Genomic DNA, 26,796 nt, shown 5'->3' on the forward strand with positions numbered 1-26,796 from the left:
TCTGCACTGCCTTTGTCTTTCTACCACATCACAACACAGCTCTGCTCTGCATTTTGCTCAGCAGAATGGAATCATATGGAGCTTCCCTAGCCTTTCTTGCATCTCTCTTTCCCCAGGAGGCTCCAAAAGACATTTTTTAAAATATATTTTCCAAGTTTATTAACATTTGTTAATTGCAGAGTCTGTGAAAAGTGTAAGCTGGATCATTCTTTGAAGACCAGTTTAAAGAACACGATGGTAACATGGGAGAAACAAAACGCTTGTCATATAGTCTCAACTTTTAAGTTAAAACCTCCCTAATCTGATCAGTCATTCAATTGATCTTAACAAAAATCAACCCTCTCTCTCCTGCCCTCTCAAATCTTTCGCAAAGACATTGTTAAACGTATAACCGATGACTGGCAAGCATAAATAAGGAATAAAAATAAATAAAAATAATAATAATGCAACCGCAGAAGTGAAGGAAGCTAACAAAATTAGTGAACTATTCCACTTGTCTTCAGTTGACGGACTTGTACGCATTCTCCCATAATGCACCAATTACCCTGGTCACCCATTCACTTCCACACTTAAAAGCGACCTATTTTAGTAGAGTGGATGCAAATTCAACTAGAAATAAATAAATCTTAACTCACAGAATTCTGTAAGAGTTGAATATTTCCATAGATGTGCATGTGTGTATAAATACACATATATGCACAAATATATAAATATACAACATTACTGATGTTAAAGCACTTGTCTTCATCTGTGTTCAGGAGGACACAGTATCATCTAATCTACAATATGGAAATTACACCTTTGAAGTTTCTAAGCCTTATACCTCTCTGATTTTAATCATACCTTCTTCATATTCTTGCTATTAAATGATAATTAAATTCATAACCTGTTAGTTGAAGGTGCTTCTCACAACTTACCAAGGCTGCCTTAAGTATTTTTCCTTGGCACAGACTACACTAGAAGAAAACGTTGAAAAATACTATCAAGAAGATGGGAAAAAAAGAAATTACTTAAACTAAGCAACAGTGCTTCCCAGCTGTGAGACCACGGCATAAGATAACTTAAACAAACAACACTTTTCTTTTTCAGGCTTCCAAACTAGGTTCTGTGAAAATGTTCAAAACTTGAACACTCACACCTAAGTTTTAGATAGGATTTAAATACTTACGCAGTTTAATTTACTTTGAACAAGCTGCTTTCATTGCCTGGGTACTGCATGATATGGGAATAATTAGTTAGTAGAGTGTAGAAGTGACCGCCTTTTCCATGGCTCACTTGAAGCACAGTGCTAATAGCAATAATGTAGAAATTGCGACACTAGTCTCAGGGACTCACAAGAAATTACTTTTTGATGAATACATGTGATTTTAGATCACATGATGTCTAACATGACCTACTAGTCTCTCAGAACTTACTTCCTCTCTGACACGTACGCCCCTCATCTGAAATTCTACCTCACTATCAATGCAAATGTAGTACAAAATCAGATATAATTCAAATACAGCTCAAGAAATATACCAGTAGCAACCAACAGTTCCACACAAAGTTCCTCTGCAAGTCCTACTAACGCAACCAGAAGTTGCACTCTGGGATCTAGCTATCATAACTCAGCAATGATCATCATAATCCGTTAGAATACGTGCAGGCAACACAGGTGTTCTGCCAATGTCTCACAAGAGGAATTCAAAATCACCCTTTCAGTTAGCAAATGAAAACTATGCAGAGCGATACAGATAATCTACCAGCTTACTTTCGCCTATTTATGCACCATACAACAGTCCAGGTACAAATCCTTGTTATTTTGGTGGTGCTGCTTTGAAACCAACCTTGCTATTTCTTCTCGGTGAGCAGTCCAATCACGTATGTAATCTTCCTGTTCTTTTATTCTGTGCTTGAAAGCATTGCTACTTTGAGTTGCTGTCCCCGTGCTCTGCAGTCGTGTGGTTTTCAGGGCTGGAGAGGTACGTAGACGGGTATGTTTAGGAGAATTACGGTTTGATCCAAATTCATCTTCTGAGGTGGAAGCATAATCTGTAGGAAAGCGCCTCCATCTTGCACTTACTAAATTAGTTTAATCATTAAAAAAGAATTATTATTGTATCTTTTATAAGGAAAAAAAACCAAAGTTATTTCAGCATTATCATAAAAGTACACAACTATTAATTGCCAATCCCCAGATACCTTACAAAAAGCTTTTTTACTACATCTTAAAAAGAAAGCTACAGAAGTTGTGTTAAATAATATTAATAAAACATAAATTGGATGCTCTTTGTATAATGATGAGTGAAATAAGATGTAAAAGCCAGTAACTGTATATGAGCTCAAGCAAACTGTATTAAAAATCAGGGGCCCAATTCATTAACATTTAAGTATATAATCAGCTTGCACTTTTTCTGCAGATTTTTTTTCCCGTAAGTTTCATTTAAGGTTTAAGTAGCACACACAAAAAAATATAAAAAAATGAAAGGACATGAAGGAAGGACTGAGCTGGCAGCAAGCCTAGAATGCATGCTTACATAAGGAAAGCATTCAAAGCCAGGAAGATACAATTTAGCATAGAAAAAAATATTTCTAATACTGTGCCATAAAAATCAGCAGCAGATCTCCAGAAACCTTGGAGCAAAATGCATGTTTTTTCACACGTAGCACAAAGTATATATGGCCATGTTGCTGTGGACAGACTGAAGTAGAAGAGAACTGGAATTAAGTAGGAAGCTTTCTTCCCCCTAGGAATTAGTCAAGTCCTGTTTCAGACATTCTGTCCTCAAACATTCCCAGCAGGAAGAGACATCACCCGAGTGTAAAGGAGTGCTCATCACTGTGACCTGCTGAAGTCTTGCAGGGGATTTAATCCCCTAAACTCACTGACATTCATGAGGCTCTATAATAACCACAGACATTTTGTAAAGTGTGTGATCATATCTTGGTAATGTAAAGTATTCAATTTATTCATAGTGGCTTTAGGATAGGAAAAAGAAAAATGCAACTTGTAAAAATGACCACTCTCAAATCATTAAAAGAGCCAATACATTAGAAATAATGTATCAGTATGAATTCAGGTAATAAGTGTTGAAAGTCATTTTTAATTGCAAAATGATCTGTGCAGTGCCTCAAATGATTATAATGCTTATAATATGACACTGATGTCATAAGCTTACACCCCTTCCCTCATGTAAAAAAATCCATTTTTAATTGCTAAAAACACAAACATTCTTGCACAATTTTTTCAGGTTTAAATGTAGGCTTCAAATTGTGTCCAGCTCTACTAATTTTTAATTTTTTTTTAACTTATCACTATTCTAACTTTATTGAAGGAAAGAAAAAGATCTTTCCAGTTACTTACTGCATTCTTTTTAGAGGTTTAAGTTTGTTTTGATTAGGGAAATAGAACATAAGCAGAAAAAGCACATTTCCCCACCAATAGCATGCAAGCAACTTGTGACTGAAGTCCAAAGAGATTTATGAGTTGGGCCCACATTTCATTATCAATTTTTGTTTACATATTTTGTCCGAGTTCAAATGAAATGCATCAAAATAAATACAAAATTGATCATAAAATCTCTCAAGTGAGCTAGTCCAGTAACTCAGCACTGTACAATGAGCATATGTAGTCATATATTTAAAAACTAAAGATTGAATGAGAAGTGAAATATCAGAAACAGATTTGATTTCTAGTACTCTACCACTGTAAGTTTCAACATCAGGATCTGGGTCTGGGAGAAGCTTGGGTTTCTCTGTGTACAAAATAGTGTTTTATCATGTTAATTTGCATTAAAACATTCAGATAAGAATCATTTGCTTAAATAAAATCTATTGATGAGATCAGTATTAATTCCTCTTTTTCCACACAGCATTGACTCATACTTTTTAGAAAAAAATTCTTAAATTATACATTAAATCAAAAATAAAGAACTTTGCAAAAGCTTCAACATTCCAGAGATACTATGCAATTGAAATAACATCAATAGCAACTGGCTACATAGCACCACAAAACCAATTGTGAAAATTCATTATTATGATCGTTTTAATGTGGGAAAAATGTTACTGCATACTTAACAGTTGACAAATCTTACCGGTGGCTGCTGTGTGAAAGCACAGTATGTTGACAACACCTTAATTTAGCAAATGACACCATGATCTTTTAAAATTTGGGAGCAGATTTACTCAATGTATCCCTTACAAAATATCCTCATTGATGCACTGCCATCTCAGAGATTGCCTGTTTCAAAAATCCTCACATCTGGTGCTCAGCACTGCAAAAAGGCTAAAGGTCAGATAAAGGTTGTTTTCTATGCTTGAACCCTTTGCTTTTTCTTACAGGGATACCTCAGCAGCTTTGGTGAACTTGGCTGCTAATTATTTGCAATGATTTGATTTGCAATGATTTGCAAATGATTATTTGCAATGAAGCTCGGTCAGCAAGTTGGCAGTGCTGCCACCACCAGTCACTCACCAAGGTCTCTCTGCTTTAAAATAATGCAGAATTTTACAGTTGCAGTTGGCACTCTTGTGCTAAGTCTGTCCTTGCAGCTTTTTCTCTGCAACATGTGGTTCTTCTCATAACATCATCTGCAATTTTCCTCCAAAATTCTGTCTTCTCTGTTCTTATTGATCACCCTATTTTTTGATTATTTAGTGCCTCGATTAAATCTTTCATTGCTTGTGCGATACACAGAATGACTAATTTGCTTTGGTTTTTCCCAGTGCTCTCAGTTATCATGCCTCCTGCCATGGGAACACCCTGGCAAATACTTCAATACTGATAATTCTCATCCAAAACATTCCATTTAGCTGCTTGCCCTTTCATTTAAAAACAAGCAATACTTATCTGCACGAAGGCTTAAAAAGGTTTCTGGAAACTATGGACTTGCTCACAGCTCTGGCAATTTTAATGCTGTTATGTTGCAATCAATCCACATAAATACACACTAATTAAAAAATTCAATCAATGCAGTCCTTTCCTCCCCACTTTTGTGGGCATGTATGTCTGAACAGTCAAAGAGATTTGCAAAATGTGAAAATAATTTTCTCTTCCATAGACTGAATCTAAGCAGCATGATTCCAATGCCAATATTTTCATGACCTACAATGCTGTAATGTTAACTGCTCTGAAGAGAAGGCCCATGGAACAGTCTTAACACTTCAATCACAACTAATGCACTAGTGAAAACAAGTACAATAAGTAAAAAACAACTAACTTCCTGGTAAACATTATGCATTTTCCAGTCTTTCTAGGTCCAGATAGACAAGAAAATAAGCAATAATTATGCTTGAATTAAATCTGCCTGAAGGCAAATACATACAAACACTTTGACGTACTTCAGGCATTTCATCAGTAAGTTTTTAAGAGCACAACAAAACATTTAAATGAATTGTTGACATTTCTAGAAACAAAATTATATTCTTTAAATCTAAAACATGCCGCTGCTTTACATTTTATATATTGCATGCAAATAATACATTCAAATCAAACATTTTAAATATGTGTAAAATGGGGAAAATGATAGTGTTATTAATAACTTGAGATGTTATCATCATTTTAAAAATGCCAGTGAGAAAATGGAGATGCATTGAGTAGTGGTGTGTGTAAGTGGCCTGCAGCAGTAAATTTTACACCAGTTTTACAGCAATTCCAATATACCTGAAGTAAATTCTAAATGGCTTACATGCTACTCCTGATTTGGGTACGTACATTGATACTTTTGTTTTAATGGCATAAGCTAGTTCTACTGCAAATATTTTAAAACAGTAGAGGTTTTTAATAGCTAGCTTGTTATATAAGTTGGGTAGCTCATGAGAAGATGGCATCTTTTCCCTTTGGAAAGCAGTACATTTTATACAAGGTAGAGTTAGCTGTATAATGCAGGTGACTGACATGAACGTTAAGGACAGACAGCCAGGACAGACTAATAGACTGGGAAATGAAAGCTGAAAGGACTCCACTGAACAGAATTGACAAATCACTTCAATGCAGCAATCTGGGACAAGTTTAGAAAGCATAGAGCCTTACAAATGTACACAAACCTCAACATCCATATACAGTTTTGGGGAGGAAGAGGGGGCAGAGGGAAGCAAAGTGATAAGTAGCATCTGTGGTTTGCCTTTTAAAAAAATCAGTGGTAGCGGGATGAGAATTAGTGTTGGTTATTAAAAGTACAAGCAGTATTAACGGACACTTTGGATTAAAGCTGCCAGCTTTCAAGCTGCATGAGTGCAGTCAAAACTGATTAAAAGTGAAAGTATGTTATTTTTCCAATGACATCTTAGAGGGAAATATTCCATTTTTATCAAAGGTTTAATTTTATTTTTTTTTGTATCCTTATAGAGATCATATTATAACAGAATCACCTTCTTTGTCTTCTACTTTATTTGTATCTCTTCTGAAACTTCTATCTAGCTAATAAACAACACAACAAAAACACAGCAGTGTAGGAGAAACTGCTCAACTGCTAAGAATTCTAGTGGTACATTCATGATACACAAGCAACAGAAGGCTAGCAGGAAATATACCTAAACAAATTTATAAATAAATGTATTCTAAATACGAGATGGCGTATTAAAAATATAATCTCAGTGGAAATACCTCAGCACTGGAATTAAGCAAGCTATTGTGATTTATTTTTTTCTTAGACTGTTCATTGGCTTGAAATACAGTCATTACAGGCAACTCAAAAAGCAAGAAGTCACCAATTATAAATATTCATTTCATATGGTAGATAACATTTAGAATCACCACATTTCAACTTTGATTGATTTAATATTTCTGTTGGAAAAAAATCTAGCAACCTTTCACTCTGCTTGTATCTAAGGCAGTGTGTTAGCTTCTAACTGAATAGCAGGTTAAAATTAATCAACTCTGTGGATTTTTTTTCATCCACATCTAAGATAAATTACAGTAAACAAGCTACCTTTCAAAAGAAACACCATTTGGAAATCATGACAAAACCAGAAATTGTCATGACTTAGATATGAGAATAGAAACTACTCTAAGGCAAGGCAAATATAACATGAACTGCTTAACTTTAGCGTGCTTAGTCAGGTATTGTTTGTGTTTTAATTTTTTCCTTTCTTTCTTTGTTATTATCCATACTAAACAAATCTCACTTTTGTGGTTTTAGAAGCTGATCTTAAATTATGAATAAGAATATCCTTAAACTTCGCAGGGTGTTCCCTTAGGGAGCACTTACTGTATGCCAGGCTGGCAAATATACTTAACAAACTAATGCTGTATATTCTATGCAGTAAAAATGTTGCTGACCTTCTAAACATTCACTACTACGGCTTGAGCTGAGAGATTTCACTCTCGTGCAAATCAGTGCTGCCACACTTGAATACCTCAGTGTAATTCTTCGATACTGACTTCCAGTTAGACGAACATAATTTTATATACATATACACACACATGCATATCTCCATCCAAGAAGTTAAAAGATTAAAATTTCTTGTCTTTGTGACTTTAAGTGAGAAATGTCCACAAGCATCACCACGAAAGCCTCCTACTTGAAAGAAAAAGATCAAGTCAACTAAAACTCAGTGAACTGTTTGGTAAGAACAGTACCTTAAAAATACGTAAATAAATTATATATATATATGTGGTATTGTAGAAAAATAGTTCAAATAATCAGACATACCTGAGGGAGAATTATGAGCTGAAGCCAAAGATTTGGATTTTGAATCTGAAAGTCGAGAAATGCTATTGGCTCGAGTTCTAGCAGAAACTTTACTTTCTCCTGCTAATGTCAGCCTTGCACTTCTGATAATAGCTTCTGGAGTACGAGATGAAGCAGTGCTTCTGGTTATTGTCGCTTCAGAGTCACTACGCGCTGATAAAGAGCCAAGTCGAGTTCTGCGGGGTTGAGCAAGTAAGTCTATTCTGGAAATACTCCTCCTCCCTGATGGAGGTTTTGACGTAGAACTTGTAGTGGACACTTCAGAAGCGACTGAAGCTTTATCGGCATCAGCAAGCTCGCTGTCTGAGGCTTCACCAAGTCGTGCTCTGCGCAGGAGAGAAGTCCTTGTAGGACGAGGTCTTGGAAGAGTGGTAGATTTACTAGATTGTCCAAGTACGACAGGAGAGCTTTTTGATTTAGCTGACTTTCCTTCCATTTTAGAATGCAAAAGTTCATCTGCTGAGGCAAAAGGAACTCTTCCATGTGATTTGCCAGAGTAGGTTTCCTGGTCAGATGATAAGATATCGGAAATGGCAGAATGAGGTACACTAGATGTTTGGTCATCATCTGTCAAGTCTACTGATGGTTGTCTCATTCTTCCACTGGATTGCACAGATTTGCGAGCATCAGCTCTAGATCCACCATCTGAAGATCGACTTTTAGTTTTCTTTTCCATCTTTTCTCTGGCACTTGCTGCAGAGGATTTTACAACATCCTTAGAAGGGGAACCAGAGGAACATCTGTCTTTATATAAGGTTGTAAAGCTCTTTCGTTTTTGTGTGGATTTCCTTTCACTGTCACCAGTAACAAGACTGATTGTGCTGGCTGTATCTACATCTGATTCTGGTGATATGGAATTATCTCTGTTATAGCTAGGAGTCTCAGGACCTTCATCAGTTTTATTTTCCTCACGCAGTTTAGCTTCAAGGAAAGCCATTACAGCTTCAGTGTCTTTTAAAATGAGTGTCGTATCTAGACTGGAATCAGTGTCCATTGAATCACTTCTGTCACGTATTCTGTTTGCAGATGCTAAGGGAGCAGCAGATCCACTTTGCTTATTAATGTGAGGAATAAGCTCTATTGGTATATTTGTGCTAGGCTTATCTATAGTAAAGCTGCCTTGCCTCACCAAAGGTTTTGAAGATTCCTTTTTTTCTCCTGATGCTTTAGGACTTTGTCCTTTAATACTTTCCTCATTTCTTCTTCTTTTTCCCTCACTTTGTGCTAACTTCATTGCTGCTTTATCATGTCCAGGAGCTTTGTCCTGATTATCCAAAGTTTTGCGTGACACAGCAATCTCCTCCTTATCTTTCTCAACTAGGTTTGTAGCAGATTTTGTGGGTGTCCAGTGTCCTTGCTCCTTTCGTTCTTGTTGAATTTTCGCTAGAGCTTGTTTCACCACAGAAGTTTCTCTGCCAGTTTCAGCTCTCTCTTTACTGGAAGAACTAGGGAAAGAGAAAACCTTTTCTCCCGTTGCTTTGGGTGAAAGACCATTCACAGTTCTGCTTGACTTAGCTATACTTCTGCTGTCAGTATCTGAGGCACGAGCTGGAGTTTCTTTCTCTTGAAGTTCAGTGTCCTGCTTTTCACCTATTTCTGACCTCTGATGAGATGCAGTTTTTGTTCTGGAGCTTTCACTCATTTTCTCCTCCTTGGGAAGTTGTGGAAGCGTCCTTCTCTTCCGCTCACCTTGGCTGGTCACAGAAGTAGCTGAACCGGTACTTCTGATGGAAATACCAGACTCACTGATATCTGTGTCTAAAAATGAAAAAGAAAGCAAAGCTAAGAAGTAATTCAGTAGCAAGCTAAAAACAAACATTAAATTAAGACAGCATAATACTAATTAAACAACATAAAACTGAAACGTCACTGGAACATCGGAGGGCAGCTCTGAAAGTAATGCCTCCTGCTTTATTATGTTGGCCCATGATGTCACAGGCAGATGATGGTGGTGTGGCAGTAGAGGGTGAACCTTTCTGCCAATATCCCATTATATTTTGTTGTTTACTGTTGTCTAACAGTTGGCAACAGAGGGGCAGTCTGATACAAAGGCATCTGACATGGAAGTGGATGAAGCCAAAGTGTGGAACTGAGCTCCTCCATGCAGGAAAAAATGACCCACTGACATTTATTGATGCTTGCTGAACACTTCTGGAGACTAAACAGTGGATGAGAGCACAGGGAGGTGGTGGGTGTGCATTTCAGCAGAGGCGACAGCAGTTCAACTCTGCTGGTGAAGATTTTTATGAGCATGACGTGCACAGTCTTGTTCATCACTGGTGAAAATGCAGAGGTAGTAGTGGCATCTATGTTGAAAAATATATATAAACATACATTGGTTGTTCCAGGAGAATAAGGTGTCCCTCATGGCAAGAACTCTCTAATCCCTTAATTGAATATTATCAGTTACACTGTATGTGTGCAGTTGTATGTATAAAACCACTACAATAAATCAAATACTTATCTTCTGCATTCTTAATTTTTATTTTTGCTTTGCACATTGTCACATCTTTGATGAAGGTGGCAAAACAACTTGCACATTTTTCTTGTATCACCTGTGTTAGGACACTCATTTAGAAAAGCAGGAGATATCACTGAAATCTAAACATTTCTGGATATTTCTTCTTGGGAATTGATACTTTTGTAAATTAAAAAAAATATATAATATATATATATATAAAAAATATATATATATAAATATATATTGAACAGAAATCAGCATAACTGATATTTGTGAAGACAGGCTTCTCTCAGACATACCTACAAGCTCAACTTGTTTGTTACCTGTTCATTTTTTCAGATATCTAGGCATTTAAAAGTCGTTAGTAGTAGAGGTGTAGCATGACTCAGCATTGCTGACGGCAATGTACACACCTTTGGAAATTTAACTACCAACATTTCTGAAGAAAGTGTAGGCACCTAAGCCAACAAAGCAGACTTTGTGAATTCTTCTATGGACATACATATTACATACAACTTTCATCACAAGTTAGGTTTTTGTGTGCTTTTTGGATATTAAGCATTTTAGAATTCTTGCAATATAGGGGCATATTACACAGTTGTTAGTTCACTTAAATCAAAGTTCTTATGCTGGCAAAATATGTGTTCATCCCTTCAAAGATTCTGGTTAGTGTTCCATCTAAAACACAGAATTTAAATGAATCCAAAAACCACATCATACCCCCCAGTTTGCAAGTTAACCATCCAAAGGATCAGTCTCATCACATCATGGGCTATTGTTTTAAGTACTTATATATAATATATCTCACTCTGATGCTTCCAAGTAGTATAGAATTTACTCAATACCCATTATTCTGCATACATGATACATCAAATTATTTAACTTCCCCCTTTCCATCTCCTTACATATTTGATATCCTAAAGAACAACATATTCAAAGTTCAAACTCTATGAGGGGTGCAAAAACTCCTAGAAAAGCAGTAGTCACTGGTAAGAATTCTTTCATGCATTGACACAGACATTTAAACTACACAACATTAAAGGCAAAATTTCTTTGAAAACAATACAATGAGGCTCTGAAATTGGAAGTTCTTTTATTGCTTACTTTAATATATGGCCTCATCTGTTATATTTTAAAACCATGCAATTGACTTAAAAAAATTAATAAGAAAAATAACGACAATCGATTAAATTAAAATTCATTTAAACATACTTACATATACACTATCATCTGCTGAACATAAGCCTGAATAGAGCTTCAGTTAGTAAACTATATACTATAAAATACAGAATATATATAACTATATATAATATATATAAACTATAAACTATAAAATACAGAATAGCTGCTTAGTTTTGTTGTAATTCTCAATAATATTTCAGTTTCACTTTTTAAAATTTTAAATAAAATATTAGAGATATTAATCCAACTTTAGGATTAAAATTCACTTCCTTTGTCTTCCATTCTTTGTGTTAGAACAATACACGGAATGAAAAGCTAACTCTTTTGTGATGACACTAACTAGCTTTTTTCTAATACAGAATAAACGGTACGGATAAGGTCTCTATAAACACAAAGTATGCAAATACATTTATCAGTGTTACCTTAAATCTGAGAGCAGCAAAATACATCTGCAACAAACCCACTTAAGAAAAATATACATAAGTTACAACTAAATTGAGATGTCCCAGGACAAAGAATTTCAAAGAAAAAAATCACTATGGGATTCAAGATCAAGCAACTCAAACAATGGTTCAGTTCACATAACGCAGGCCTGGTATCAAGAAACCTATTATTTGTGTAGTAAAATATGGATATGGCATTGTTTTGTTCTTGTTTTTTCCTTTTAAAGAAGTTATTATTTACTACATTTGTAATGCAAACTTGATAACTATTTTGGAAAAATCTCTGCTGCTATGCTTTTACACTTGTCTGGGGACTCAAGAAGGAGTGTGCACAGCGAGGAACAAACCAACCAAACTGTCCACCTCCCCCTGCTCCCGCCTTCCCCCCAAAAAAACCTCAACAACCAAAAATCCCAGGAAACTGAGGAATAGGCAAGCTTAAGCTTGCTCTGCGGAAGGCCTGCCTGCTGGGCAGAGTGCTGAGACCAAGTTTCCAGACTTAGCAAGGGGAGAATTACAGGATTCCATTCTGAAAGCAGTGAAGACTTAGTTTTATCATTTTGAAAATGCATTCTTCTGAGAGACTAACTTAAAGTTCAAAGATGTAGCTTGCTCTGAATTTACTGTAATAGACATATGGAATCTTGAGAATCTGAAGAAAATCAGCAGCTATAACAAAAAAAGTAGAGAACACAAATTACTGTTCTGAATGTAACTTCATGGAAAAAAAAAGTTATTAGAAAGACAAGTAATTAATTTTACTCACCAATATCTAACAAGAGGTTATTGGACAAGCTCTGTAGGTAGTAGTGTGTCTTCTGAAGTGATGTACACAGAAAGGCATTTCTACTTTAAACACACATTTTTTCCCATTTTAAAAAATCTTTTAAACTTTGTTGTGAATTTCAAAGTCAACTGGAATAAGAGGAAATGCTGGAATTGCAGGACAGAAACATAACTAGCAGTAGGCTGACAGTCGGTTACTTCTCGATTTCTAAACAGCATATCACATTCAGGATGTGGAAAGCATGGAAATGACATCCTTGTGTAATCAATTTGGTAACAAAGAGCTATATTAACTCATGATTTACAGAAGACAACTATGGAACTACTTTGCTAGATATAGTAACTTCTACCTCAGCATGTAAAAATCAGCATTAGAAATGCACTAGATTGTTCTGTTGCATCAACGTCTCTAGGTTGAAACTGAGAGGAAGAAAACAACTGAGGATAGGTAAGGTAAGCAACTCCTTCATAGTCAAGAGTGTAGACCTTAGTGAACAAACTACTTAAAAACACAGATGTGAATAGTTTAGTTAAGGACAGACAATTGTTCATCACTGGAGATAAAGTAAGTCTTCTTTGTTTCCAGTGTCAGAAATACGGCTACTTTTCAGCTGAAGAACAGCTGAATAACAAACTTCAGGTCAGATGGTTTAACAGTCAATCCCCAGTATACCAGAAACATATTAGGCAGATGAACCCAAACTGCATTAAAGTGAAAGTTTCTTTTATGTTACACTTTTTAATTTGCTTTAGTATCATTGTTTAATTTTGGCATCCTTCTTCTGTGTCAGAAAACTACCACAGAGCTAGTTTTTACACTGCGTCTTCTCAAAGACACGTAAGAATTTCAAATGAAGACCAGGTCTTAACAGTATGAAAGTTGCTTATTTATGTACATGATCATTCTTCTCCCCCTTTCAGAGGTTTCTTCATCAGAAATTATGTCAACAAGAACTGATTTATTACCGTTCTCTAAAGCAGCAGGAACAGGTGACTCCAATCTGATATCATCTGGGTCATGACGTGTGTGATTGGCAGCCAAACTAGCCCACTGTGATACCCAACGTTTACTTCCAGGTGCAGTAGAACCTTCCTAAGGAAGAAAAACAGTAGAAGAAAATGACAACTGTTTGATAAAATCATGTTCTCATTCCAAGTTTTCCTGGAATAGAAATGTCAGACACTATCTACCTGGAGGAAACTGAAAAAGGAGTTTACTTGAATATATTTTAGATTTACTGTTTCTAGAACAGCAACTTAAATAACTCCACATACAGCTGCAAAATCAGTATAGAATAAAGAACATCTCTTCATGCTATGAAATTTTAAAAATCAGAATCTTTAGAAAATATATTAGAGCGTGTGCCTGATTCAAAACACAAGAGTGGGGAAGAAACACTGCAGGTAGGGCTGTGGGCAAGCATTAAGAATAAGCTTCAAGAAGATGCTCAGGATACATTTTACCAGTTTAAAAGATCTCTTGTCCAGATACATTGTATTTAGTTCATTATGGAAAGAATGCCTTAAGAACTGAAGGAATGAAAAACCTGTGATAGAAAGAAGAGCAAGATAAATAATTTGTCCAGTCTAAATGACAAAAGAAGGAAAGATTGTTTTATACCACTGTATAGGCTAGCAGGGTAGTCAGTGCACTCACTATCTGATTTATTTATTTTTTTCAGCTGACCTGAAAAGAAAATGGACTTGCTTTCCCAATAGGAAAGCCTTTTGACAAGTTTTTAAATGAATAAAAGTAAAAATAAAACTCATAGCACCTTCCTACTCTGTATTCTTACAGTATGATAAGCATTTATTTTCCAAAAACAGATTTCTAGATATAACACAAGATTATTGTTTTACCCTCTATAGCAGACTTTATCGTGCTCCTCCAAAGACAGCAGACAACTGTGGACAGATGTATACGTGCATCCATGGCAGAATGCTATCGAAGACTTGATACATTTTCTAGTTTAGATAGTCTAATCTATGGGACTCAAAAGCCAAATTGCTGCAAATGAAAAAAGTCACTGGCTGCAGCACTAAGGGTGTTACATAAGTATAGGCAAGTAAAATCAGAAATTGCAATTCAAGATCAACAGAAGAGATGGGAAAGACACGAAGATATGCATACCTTGCTTCTAAAGAGAATGTGAAGCAACTATTTCAGAGGTTACCTGAAGCTCTGCTTGGCACTAACATTAAAAATGTAGATTTCTGTTTAATTTATTGGGCACCCCAGGATTCTAACCTTTGATCAGGAATTAACAGTATTGATTTTATGAAATTTATTCAGCAAAAATGGAAAGCTGAAAAGGTGTCATCTAATGTACAAGAACCTCTTTTAAACTGAAAGTTACTTAGCTAATTAAGAAGATTTGAATTTATATTCCTGAATGTCTCTAAATCATATGGATGACTCCAATTAATGCAAACAAAAGCATCGTGAATCTATTTCAGATTGTTATGAATGTATTATGCCAGAGATGCATCACATCACTTCTATAAACTACTACAGAAATGTCCACATTCTCAATTCATTTCTTAGAATCAAAATGTTACAGAATTCAAATCTAACAACACTGAAGTAATGCAATTCAGTGTTCCAGTTATTTATGGGCATTTCTGAACACGATGTAAGAAGAGTGCCAGAAAGAATAATTTAACAAAAAACATGCAAAAACAAGCAGCATTTAGGCACTGACAACAAAAAACATTCCTACTCCTGATACTTTTTTTTTTTTGCTTTGTTTTTCTGTCCCTACCAAAGCAATTAATTACAGCCTAAATCAGATATGATGGTAGTTCTACTTATCTTTGCTACAGAAAACCCTAATTGTTTGTGTATCACCTAAGCAATTCCACTGATACGATTTCCAATAAATAATCACTTCGTAATAAAGGATGAAGATTCTGCACATTAATGGTAATTACACTGTTAAAAAAAATTCTTAAAAAGGAGTGGGTGCAAATGCATTGTTTTTCAATTTTCTATATAAACAAGCATACACAACAAAGCTATGAAGTTCCTTTTACCAGTAGTTAAAAAAATGGATATTTTAATCCTTAACTAAAAGGTTCTTATTAAAAGCAAAATGTTGCTCAGTAATAGAATCCAACACATCCAGATGTGAAAGGTTCATATAGCATTGAAAATTCACATCCAGTTATCCAAATTTTCTCCATATAATCCATGAATCTTAGAGGCTTTCAACAAGCAGTCCTTTAAGTCTTCCCCTGCAGACCAAGAGGAATTTCCCAGCCTTTCAGAAAAGCCAGGCTGACATCAGAGGACCCAGCATTATAACTTTGTGTTGAATCTGCTTTCCCTTACTACATATTCAAACTAAATCTGAGTTATACATCCACAGGAAGAATACCCATGGATTTATGAAGATGTATTATTCAGCCTGAAGATTCAGAGCTTCCATCTGTGTATCTGAAAAAAGACACAGCACACGCATATGACGCCTAGAAGCATCCCATTACTTGGCATTTCAGAGCATTATAATAAGTTCAAAAAAAAATTTCAGTAAATAGAACCCAAATTAGTTTTTTTTAAGATACATATTCCAGTCACCTCAAGTTCCAAATATCTGACTATGCCATCTTTTCATACATTTAAGAGACATCTTGAAAGTCTTTTAGTCCCTCTCCCCTCTTTCTTTTTCTGAACCGTACTCTTCTATGAGCACTGATTTTTTTTTCCCCCAAGTTTCTATACTTCACTTATAGGCAATGTTTTCACATTTCTTCATGGAACAACATTGACACGCATCTCAAATAGTTCTTTTTTCCTTCTGTTGCATTAACTCTACTTACATAGCAAACTCCAGCAATCACATCCATGTGAGCTACCACGTATCTGAAGTAAAGGAATTTTATCAATCTGTTCCTGTAATGTACATCTCTATTCCCTTAACAATGCGAGAAAATCTCTTTGGCTCCTCTAGATCTAAATTCTCCTTTCCTAAACAAAAATGGTACAAATCTCTTGCCAGTGTTCTGGAGATTTACTGCCACCTCCCATCATGGTGCCAAGATTTCCCATTTCTGCTGCTAATGCCTCGCCCGGTGCTTGCCTTTTCACAGCCAGAGGACACTGCTAACATAATCATCCTAAGTTTAATCATAGCTTCTAATTTCAAACAAAAAGCCAATATCAAACTCCATAATCAAAGGTTTCTCTACAGAAGGATATGAAATTAGTGTAATTAATTGGAATAGACAAACAAAAGGACATAAAGCCTCTGAATAGACAAGGCTGTTCTCCAGCTTTAAGGAGCAATACAGCAAGTATTTACATGAAGTTATTTTGCGTTCGCAATGTCATCACTACTATTTATTTTCACTGGCAAAGACGTGAATTGGGTGTTCAAAACAAGGAACACCGTAGCCAAATAGCACTGATGACACTGTATATAGAAAAATAAAAAAGTACATCCTTAACAAGCACATCAAAAATAATGCTGACAAATCATGTCCACAACTTAAGAACAGTGATTACAATACTGTAACTGCTCACTGAAAATTAAATGGAAGCCGGGTGAATATATCGTAGCACAAAAGACTGCAGTATTTTTATTCAATGTGCTCATATAATCAGAACATATAGCAACAGCAAAAATTATTCTCTTTGTTCTCTATCATTTAACTTTTGTTCTTAAATCTCACTTACCTGGGTTGGCAAGTGGCAGATCATAATATAGAAAATAAAAACATTTAAATATTTTAGATTAATGGATTCAGTGTTTTTGCTGTCTAATCTGTAATCGTTGAAAAGGCAAGTGCATGTAGGCTCAATGCAATTGTGTTAAGACATTCACTCTGCATTTTATCTAGTCTCCTGACATACACCACTTTAAAATATCAAAGCCTGTCACATCACAAGTGAGACCTTCTTTATAAGAGAAGAGAATCTGACACTCTTCGAAGCAAGCAATTTATAACCTGCCCTGTAAAGTAAACATATCTAAGTTCAGAACAATCTCTCAACCCCTAAATGCTTTTATAAAACATTATTAATTTCCCAAGACATCATTTCCAACTTCCAAAATTGAAATCTCTTTTTCTATGTCAAACATTTTCCGATTTCATCTGCTTCTTCTAAATATCTATAGGTACAACCATGATGGGCAAACAAAACAAGCCTGGAACAGTGAGCTACCCCAATGTCACCTGACTGTTTAGTCAAGACATTCAATAAGGTTTATTCATTTATAATCTGCAGCTCCTAACAGTAAGTTATGTTCTGCAGCTTGCAGCAACACAGTACGTTTTCCAAAAAGAACAAGCAGAAAAGCTCATCTATGATGAGAATATGGTGCTCACGGACTTTGCAAATCAAACACATTTGCCTCTCCTTTTCCCAAAAATAATAAAATCTGTTTTGGTAAAAGACTTTACATATTGCAGTCTTTTCTCCAGCTGAACCAACAGTTAAGCTCCTGATGTTTCCCTGTTATCACACTACAAAAGGCACCTCCACTTTTCTGAATTAACTTCTCTTTTTCTTCCATATATGCACTGACATACTCTATTGTTTCTCTGGTAAGCTTTTCTCCAATTGTCATTTGTCCTCATCTCTTATTACACTAATTTGTGCTACATCTACATGGTTTGGTCTACTTTACGTACAAAACAATTTTCATTTTTTCCCTATGATGTCTCATAATAATCCTGCAAAGTAAGACAACACAAAGCCAACTCCTCCTCCAGTACATAAAGAAGGCTTATTTATTCAGCAAAAAAAAGTGACCATTTTTGTAATTTCAAGCTAATTCAAAGCAAGTTTTTGTATGTCATTGCCACAAGAGTTCTTAAACTCGTCCTATGATTGCAGAAGTCCTCTCAAATCAATCCCTGCAAGGTGTAAAGTATGACATGTGGAAAGCACAATCATGGTCATAAAATTAATCGTATATTCTACTGCTGTTTACAAAAACAAAACAAAAAACCAACAACCAAAAACTCCCCAAAACTACAACAGAAATAGAAACAAATCAGTACTTTTAATTCTCTTGAAAACTCAGTAGGCTTAAAGGACCAGGAAGATGTGAAAAAGAAGATAGTAAGGTTTAATTTACAAATTAACTCAAAGAAGCACGGTGAAAGGCGAAGTTTGTCAAATTTTTCTACATAACACAACCATCCTGGTATGATTATAATTTCCTTGAAGCTGTAACCTTAGAAAAACTACTCAAATGAACCAATCTAGACAGTCACATATTCAGCGCCCCAGGGTTGTGCAGTACCTCAAAGACAAAAACTACGAAGTACACTTTTTCTGTGGAAAGCACAAGATACCAAAACAAGTGTATTTACATGGCAGGGAGATACTCATACTAAAAGTTCTTGATACAGTCCAGAAAGTTTCCTTATTTTTAAGGTTTTCTTATTTACACTTACAGCCAGTGGAATAAATGTGGTGTGTTTCACTATCAGATCAATTCTGTTCCAGTTTGAGCCTGTTCTAACACATTCCAGGTTACAGTTTATCGTTCACCAACACATCAGAATGTGTCCCAGGATTTCATATAACATGATTAACACGTAGCTCATGTGTATATTCTGAGTCATATAAAAGGAGAGACACTTTCCTTTACCTCATCTTTCATCAACTGATTAAATTATGCTGCCTCTGAGGCAAATAACGTATGCGACTTCTCAGGAGTTGCATCTCACTTGAGAACTGAAACTTTGAATGCAAAAACCTCCAGCTTTGTAACAAAATAAAATTGAAACATATTTTTCTATTCACCCATCATTTTTTTCCTAGCTGGCTTTCTCTCCTTCACTGAATGCATATAACATATTTCTGAATTTTAATATACCTTCCCAATTTAACTTGGGAAATTGGGACATAGAAATTTCAATAATACAGTAAAGAACGAAGAAAAATAAACTTATAGATCTGAGCCAATATTTTCTAGGAAAAGCTTTGTTTGCTGTTTAATACTTATTGGTCAAGTATTAGTGCTCTGTCTTATTGGAAGAAAAAAGAAGACCATCAAAAATTAAATTCTACCTCTGTGTCAAGAAATCCAGTTGTACTCTGTGGTCTTTTTTCTTCCAGCACTACTGTAGTAGAATTTATAGCCCAATCTTTTACTAAATCTTTCTGGTTCTCGTTGATAACAGGCCTATTATAATCCTGGCTGTCATCCACTCCAAATACCTGAAAATGAAACAAACCATTACACACATTAACTCAATACCATCCTGATATTATGTTTGATGTTAATGGATGGATGGTGGCATGCTGGATAGTGAGTTCATGTATTTTTGTTGTATTATGCTTATCTGACATCCTGGTGAAATCTGCAGATTGAACAGAAGAAATATTTACCTCATTGTAAAAAAAGAAAGAGCAGAAGTGTATGTCAACACTGAAAATTTAGGGAACTGCTAGCTGGAATGGTCACGAATGAAAAATGACACTGATGAAAGAAACAAATGGTGAAGCCAAAATTATTGCAGAATCCATTTCCCAGTCAATGAAAAATCAATAACCAAAAGCTACTACATTTTTAGAATTTTGTCATGAGCTAGACAAAACAAACCTAAACAGTTACATTTGCCACTAACACTCACATTACATTACTGAATATAAACAAAAATCTCAGTTTTTATTTTCTTAGGAAATTAGTAGACATCACAGATCTCACAAACCATGCAGAATAATCTCGTTCAATATGTGCCTTGCCGTGGTTCTGCTATACTGTTTCCTACTGATGCTTACAGCAATTCCACCATTACAGAGAAATAATTTCCCCACAGCATTTAAAACCATTGCTCATAGAGAAAAATACAGAAAGGTACGTTAGGTATGCTTTAACGTTCACCAAGGCAATTTCATGAGATGGAGTTAAGCAGGACAGGCAGTATACCGTCTGTCAAATTTCATGTGAGTCAAAGATATTAAGGAATATTCACTGCTTTCAGAATTCATGTATACTTCAAAGACACTTTACAGAATATTTTGCATCTTGAAAATCTACCATTTAAAAAATTTACATTAAAGCTAGCTGCCAGAAAGGATCTGTAACATCAAAAATTGCTTCATCTTGAAGACGAAGGAAAAGGAAGAAAATGGAAATTATTCTCTTGTATAAAATGGCTTGTTCAAAGCAGAAAGAGCTACGGGGAGTTAGGTTTTTTTTTTTTTTTTTAATAATTCAGTTTTGGACAGTAAAGTTAAGAGCTCAATTAAACAAAATTCCGCATGATGACAGTACACGTAAAAAAGATTCACCACTAGATGGCCACAAACCATAATGTTAACGTTTGAAAAGCATCTTCTGCTAATGCTCCCTAGATTTGCAATACATATAATCATGTCCAGATACTCTTTTATATGACTTGCTTAGGAGAATTTTATAATTTATTTCCTTAGGAAAAGTGTAACAGAACAGAGGATTCCCCTTCAATGATCTACTTTTGTCTTGTAACGAGGCAATTTTTAAAGGTTGAATTATTTGGTGCCTCTTTTCTTTGAATATATCATTATTCTACAGCCACATTCTTCTTGTTTACTATACTTCTATTGCCCAGAGTTTTACGCTCTCCTTTAAATAAAAGCAAATTTTTTCAGATATCTGAAGGAAAATATGAACTCACACTTCCACAGCTAGAGGAATGAGGACTACACAATTAAATTGCAGTCTGCACATTTCTTACTACTAGCTGGTGGCATACTCACTATGTCAAATTTCTTTATTTGTACCACACTTCTTTACTTATACTCACTAAAGCCTTCTTTATTTCAGCATTATCTCTTCTAGTTTTGGTGCTTTATTTAAGTAAATTTTGTTATTCTCCTTCCATTACTGAAATTGCTTCAAAAGCAAATTTGTTTTTTTCCTTCTGTGTAAGGCAATACTTGCTACAGTAAGATCCAAGAAACAGATTTACTTCTGAATACTACTTTGAACGTTCCCTCTGCAAATATATTAGGGATTTCAAAGTCCCAAAGAGCAAATATTTAGCAACGTTGCTATTACTTATCTATTTATTATTGATCTATTTATTATCGATCTATTTATTATTATTATGTAGAAATCAATGGAAAGCATATTCTTCAATAAATCAATAATTTTCATATACATTTAACTTCTAGTACCACCTGCATGCACAAGCAGCTGCACCAAAGCTGCACTGCTATGCCACCTCAAAGCTCTTCTTGGGAAGAGTGATCCAGCCCAAAGACTAAATTTCAAAACTGTGATATAAAATATCCCTTTAAATCCATGAGTCATTGATCGATACTTAAGACTTCACATTTGACAGCTATGCAGAAAGTAAGACAATTCTTGCTTAACGTTTGACAGAACTTGGAACATCTCAGGCACACCAGAGAATGAGTACTTCAGGATTAACCAATCCACTTCTACTGTCTACCAAATAATGAGAATATGCCCTCAAAAGAAACAGCCATGGGATAACCTGAATGCTAGTTCAAGAAACTGTCTTGCTGTCATTGTCAGGAGGACAAGGGATAACTTGCATAATTTGAAAGAAGAAGATTCAGATGGCATATAAAGGAAAAGCTTTTTCAGCCCAAGAACACCAAGCAAGGTTGCCCAGTCTTGCTGGAGCACAAACTCAGTGTGATAAGTACAGACGACATGCAAATTAACTGATGGCAAAGTAATTGGTCCTTGTTGTAGATGTTAATAAATGCTTCAAATTTATCTCAGCAATAGTTTTCCAATATCATCACTTATGATGAACTTTAGCTACATAAAGTAATGATTAAAAACAAACAAACAAACAAACAAACCCACCCCTTAATCCAATTAAAAAAAAAAAAGTAACAAAACTTGTGTAACACAAAATAAGTGAGACGCAGTTCTTCTGGGAAGCACTGGTGCATTTCTGGGGACAGCCTGAGTTACAGGACCAACTCTGAACACGTGCTTTGCCCTATTCTACGAGGGCCAATATTAGAGAAAAGAGCAATCTCCTCTGGCAGACTGTGTGCATTTTGCTGTGAAAGCAGTTCATGACTCAGAGCACACCTGCTTGTCACAACAGCTGAAGCAGAGCTTTAACACAAACTAGCTTTATCGGTCAGTTGTTGGTCATCTTCACTCTGTGTCCCTCAGTAGATGAGTTCATGTTGTACACAATAGATACTACATTATAGGTGAGAATAATGAGCTTAGGCTTAATGAACAAAAGTGACTGTTCTTTAAAATTTCTTTACTGTTAGGTGAGCATCTAGAAGTTAAAATAAACAGGAAAGTTGGAGGAAACACTCTTCTGTATCAAAAGGCAGACAATGCAGTTGCTAAATAAAAAAGAACTTTACATTTTCCCCAAAGTGCTTCACCTACATTTCTAAGTACTTGAGGAAGAATCTCCTTTTTCCCATTTTTATATGATACCTTTCCAGTTGTGTCCCACTGAGTACATTCCAGAATTTCTAGTGTTAGGACGTTATACTTGCTTTTTAATCTCAAGATACCAATTTTCAGTTAATGGAGACTGTAATATGTTTGACTGTCAGAGCAGTCAAACAGAAGCAAATTTCAAAAACTGAGTTGTGAACTGATGCAATCAAGGAAAAAAAAGAGAGAGAAGAGATGTTAATTGAAAAATGCAAGCTGGATTAAGACACTGTTTGGTTAGGCTATGAAAGAACAAAAAAGTCTGAATAAGCCAACACTCTGAGTATGCTTGACTGATTGCCCAGGGAGGTTGTGGATGCCCCGTCCTTGGACGTGTCTAAGGCCAGGTTGGACGGGGTCCTGGGCAACCTGATCTGAATGTGTATGTTTGGTGGCCCTGCCAGGCAGGGGGGTTGGAACTACATGATCCTTGGGGTCCCTTCCAACCCGGGTGATTCTGTGATAAGAAGAGAAGGTTTCAAAAAGAAGGGAAAGAGGCACAGAATCCACACGGCAGATAAACTTGGCAATGCTGAGCTCTGAGTGTTCAGACTGAGCTCCTCATATTCTTCCAAAGAGGTCAGTCTGGACATTCACCATGTGCAGTAAGTTGGTTGTTAGAAATCAAAATTTCTGATAATTAGAAAATAGGACAAATGAGAAAACATTTTCTTTCTCCCTTGAAATTTGATGAGCCAGAGTAAAATGCTTATTTTCACCTTCAGCTATTGTGTGAACTGCATTTAACCAAGTTGCTTCTGAGACGCCTGATTAATAGTTTATGTTTGCTCCTGGCAGTTAGCTGAGCTATTGCAGCCAGACTGTGTCCTGTGCAGGGACATTCCTCATGAATTCCTGGTGATTTTCACAGAAGCTGCTTAAGGCATTTTAACTATATATTGAAGACTTAGAACACAAACCACACTGGTACTAAAAAAAAGCTACATATGCAAATAAAGAAGAGCAGTGTGCTAAGCTTAATAACTTCCTCTTACCAATAGCCAGTTACCTATTTACATATTTTGTACTTGTTTTAATGAAAAATTCATTTTCTTCAGAATTTCAAATTCAAAACGAAATGCTAAGTTTAGGGACTGTAAGACTCCTCGTCCTCCCCCACTGTAGAAAGGAAGGAAGTTCCAAACATTCTGCATTCCTGCTAAAATTTACATGCTCAGATGATTTGATGGGCTTCAACTGTTCTACTGTTGGTTTCCTTTTGATTTTTTTTTTTAACTATTTTTTTAAAAACTTGTATTCATGAAATAAAGTCACTCTACAACCAAGACACTGAGTAGGGCTAAACAGCATTCTTTCTGGAAAAAATCACTGAAGCAGTGATAAAAGCAATTGAATTCACAGAATGTGAAAAGGCAGATATCAGAAAGCTATTTTCTGAAAATAGATACATCTGTCTTGGTTCCTTAGCAGTCTTTAAAGCATTCAGATTTATTTTTTTCTCCTGACTTCCTGTTCTTTGATTCTTTTCACATAGTTTGTCATATTGCAAAAAAAAAAATACATATCCTCATGTGGATATTGCATATTGCAATGCAAAATATTCCCCCCTTCCCTGCTCTGCTTACCCCGTAAATGCATGTTTTTGGAACTACATGGTTTTAATACAGATCAGAAAATATCTTTTTTTAATGTATCTTTAGGGTCCTACAAATATATATGTTCAGTTATATATAGATCCATGTTTTGAACCAATCCCCACTGTGTATTGCATGCTACTTAAAAATGATGAAAAACACCCAAATTAGTCTATAATTCTCAAAGAGATGGATTGATGTATATTGGAAATGTAGCCATGTAATGAAACACCTACTTATGATTTGGTCAATTGGCATTACTCTGAAACTTGCAGTCCACAATTCATCATTCAGCAGTTACTTCATGCCTAACGCAATGGAGGTATTGCAGGTACTTTCACAGCATACGCAAGATTATCTCTGTAGCTTTAAAGTCTACAGCAGACAAGACAAGATCCAGCAAGCAAGCTTTTTGCACACTTAAAGGACACAACAAGAAAAAACACCTATGGAAAATTATGCAGTCAAAAATTAAGCTGTTTAAAATATATTTTTTGAGAAGTTACTACAGACGACGATACCTCAGGCTATTTGTCTACGACTGCCCTCCAAAGTCGCCTTGCATGTTAAATAATCTGATATTAAGCAGTTTCATTACTGCTTGCAATGCAAAAGCAATAAAGACTCTCTCATTAAGAAGTCCTAGCTCAGCAAGGAGAAATACAGAGCAGTCCTTGAAGAATGCAGCTTTAACCAGTAACATAACAGAGTATGAGCAGACAAACCCCAAGAGCAAAATGAATAAGGAAATTCAATTTATTGTAATGCCCACTTACACGTATAGTGGGGGAAAAAAAAGAAACAACCGAAACATAAGTTTTATCATAAACAGAAAGATGAAAGATGTAGAAAATGAAAATGGAAAACCTGGGGTCACTATCAACACCAGCTCTGTGTCATCTCCTAAACCATCACAGCTATTCCAGATTTATACAGAAGAAAAAGGATCCAATGACTGAGTCAGCAGAACAGTATTTGATGTATATTCTACCTGTGGTTTATAATCAACTATATAAAATAACTGAAGTAATCAGTGAGAACAAAAAAAATTTTATCCAAGGCCAATGTCTCCATATGCACAATTTGCTAAAGAATTCCAGATACTCTGTTTAGCACAGCTGTTGAGATTCAAAACAGACGTATAACCTTTATTCTATTCATTCTCCTCCAGGCATGCTCTGCTATAGTTAAATCCTAGAAAACCCAAACCTACACAAATAAAAAAAATACTCTTCTTATACTCTAAAAACCCTTTAAGAGCCTGCACACAACTCACTGAGCCACTTCTCATTTACGGCAGCTCTGCATGAAAATCCTTAATATTCCAAATACATCCATTCTCACTTATTAAAATTTAATACTGATATTTTGATTTATTAAGAACATGAAACTCACTGCCCTGATAATTCCATTAACAAATAGGAAGACAAACTGCAGAAACTTCATTCTTAATTCCTTCATCCACTGACTTACCTTTTGTATGGTTCACGAACATTTCTTATCTGACACGTTCCATTTTTTTAATTGTAAAACATACATAGTTTACAATTCAGAGCAAATAAGAGTTGCTACGAAAGTAGTGCCACCTGTTCTATTACGTTGGCCCTCTAGGCAGACATTGGTCACATGGCAGTAGAAGTTGAACCTTCCCATCAATATTCCATTACATGCTGTTGCTGTGTGACAGGTGGCAAGAGGGGCAGTCTGAAAGAATGACATCTGACATGGAAGTATGTATGAAGCAAAGGTGTGGGATGAAATTCCTCCATGCTGAAAATAGTGCACCCACTGACATTCATCGACAATGGATGTGAGCACAGCGAGGCAGTGGTGGTGCATTTCAGCAGTGGTGACAACAGATCACTTGCACTGTTGCCTATTTTTACAAGCACAGCATGCAGACTCTTGTTCATCACTGGTGAAAATGCACAGCTAATGGAGGTGATTATGTTGAAAACTAGTGTTCTGTAGCTGAGAGTTTGTTCTATGAAACAGTGTTACTGTGCTCTTTGTATCAGTTAGTTTCTAAGGAAATAAGTAAAAGGCTTTACATTATGAGTGACCCATTATATTCTAAAATAGAAAAAACTGAAATCTTATGGCTGTTTCTCTGTTTCCTCTTAATAACGTAGCTTAACCTGTATAAAATTCAACATTGCTCTATTTTTTTAAACTTACTCTTCAAGGTTTTTGTTTTGAGAGAACTGACACACTATTTCTAATCATTCAAAGCTGGCCACACATCAGTGATGCTTATTCACACTGAGAAAG

The 26,796-nt window shown here is 35.6% G+C and overlaps 1 protein-coding gene across 5 annotated transcripts in view; it reads right to left on the reverse strand.

Annotated features, from left to right (window-relative positions):
• CEP170 (centrosomal protein 170) overlaps positions 1–26,796 on the reverse strand; it is an 88,222-nt gene that overhangs the window by 14,446 nt on the left and 46,980 nt on the right. For 3 of the 5 annotated variants that reach the window (XM_042879810.1, XM_042879804.1, XM_042879796.1), the window contains exons 10-13: positions 19,567–19,716; positions 13,509–13,635; positions 7,632–9,428; positions 1,827–2,061 (exon numbers count right to left, since the gene is read on the reverse strand). In XM_042879810.1, coding sequence (XP_042735744.1) covers positions 1,827–2,061; positions 7,632–9,428; positions 13,509–13,635; positions 19,567–19,716 — 2,309 coding nt within the window. The remainder of the gene's footprint in view (positions 1–1,826; positions 2,062–7,631; positions 9,429–13,508; positions 13,636–19,566; positions 19,717–26,796) is intronic. The other 2 variants (XM_042879818.1, XM_042879828.1) reach the window with 2 other exon arrangements.

The sequence above is a fragment of the Lagopus leucura genome, unplaced genomic scaffold, assembly GCF_019238085.1.
Source record: "Lagopus leucura isolate 7727_CA_CO unplaced genomic scaffold, USGS_WTPT01 Super-Scaffold_73, whole genome shotgun sequence".
NCBI lineage: Eukaryota > Metazoa > Chordata > Aves > Galliformes > Phasianidae > Lagopus > Lagopus leucura.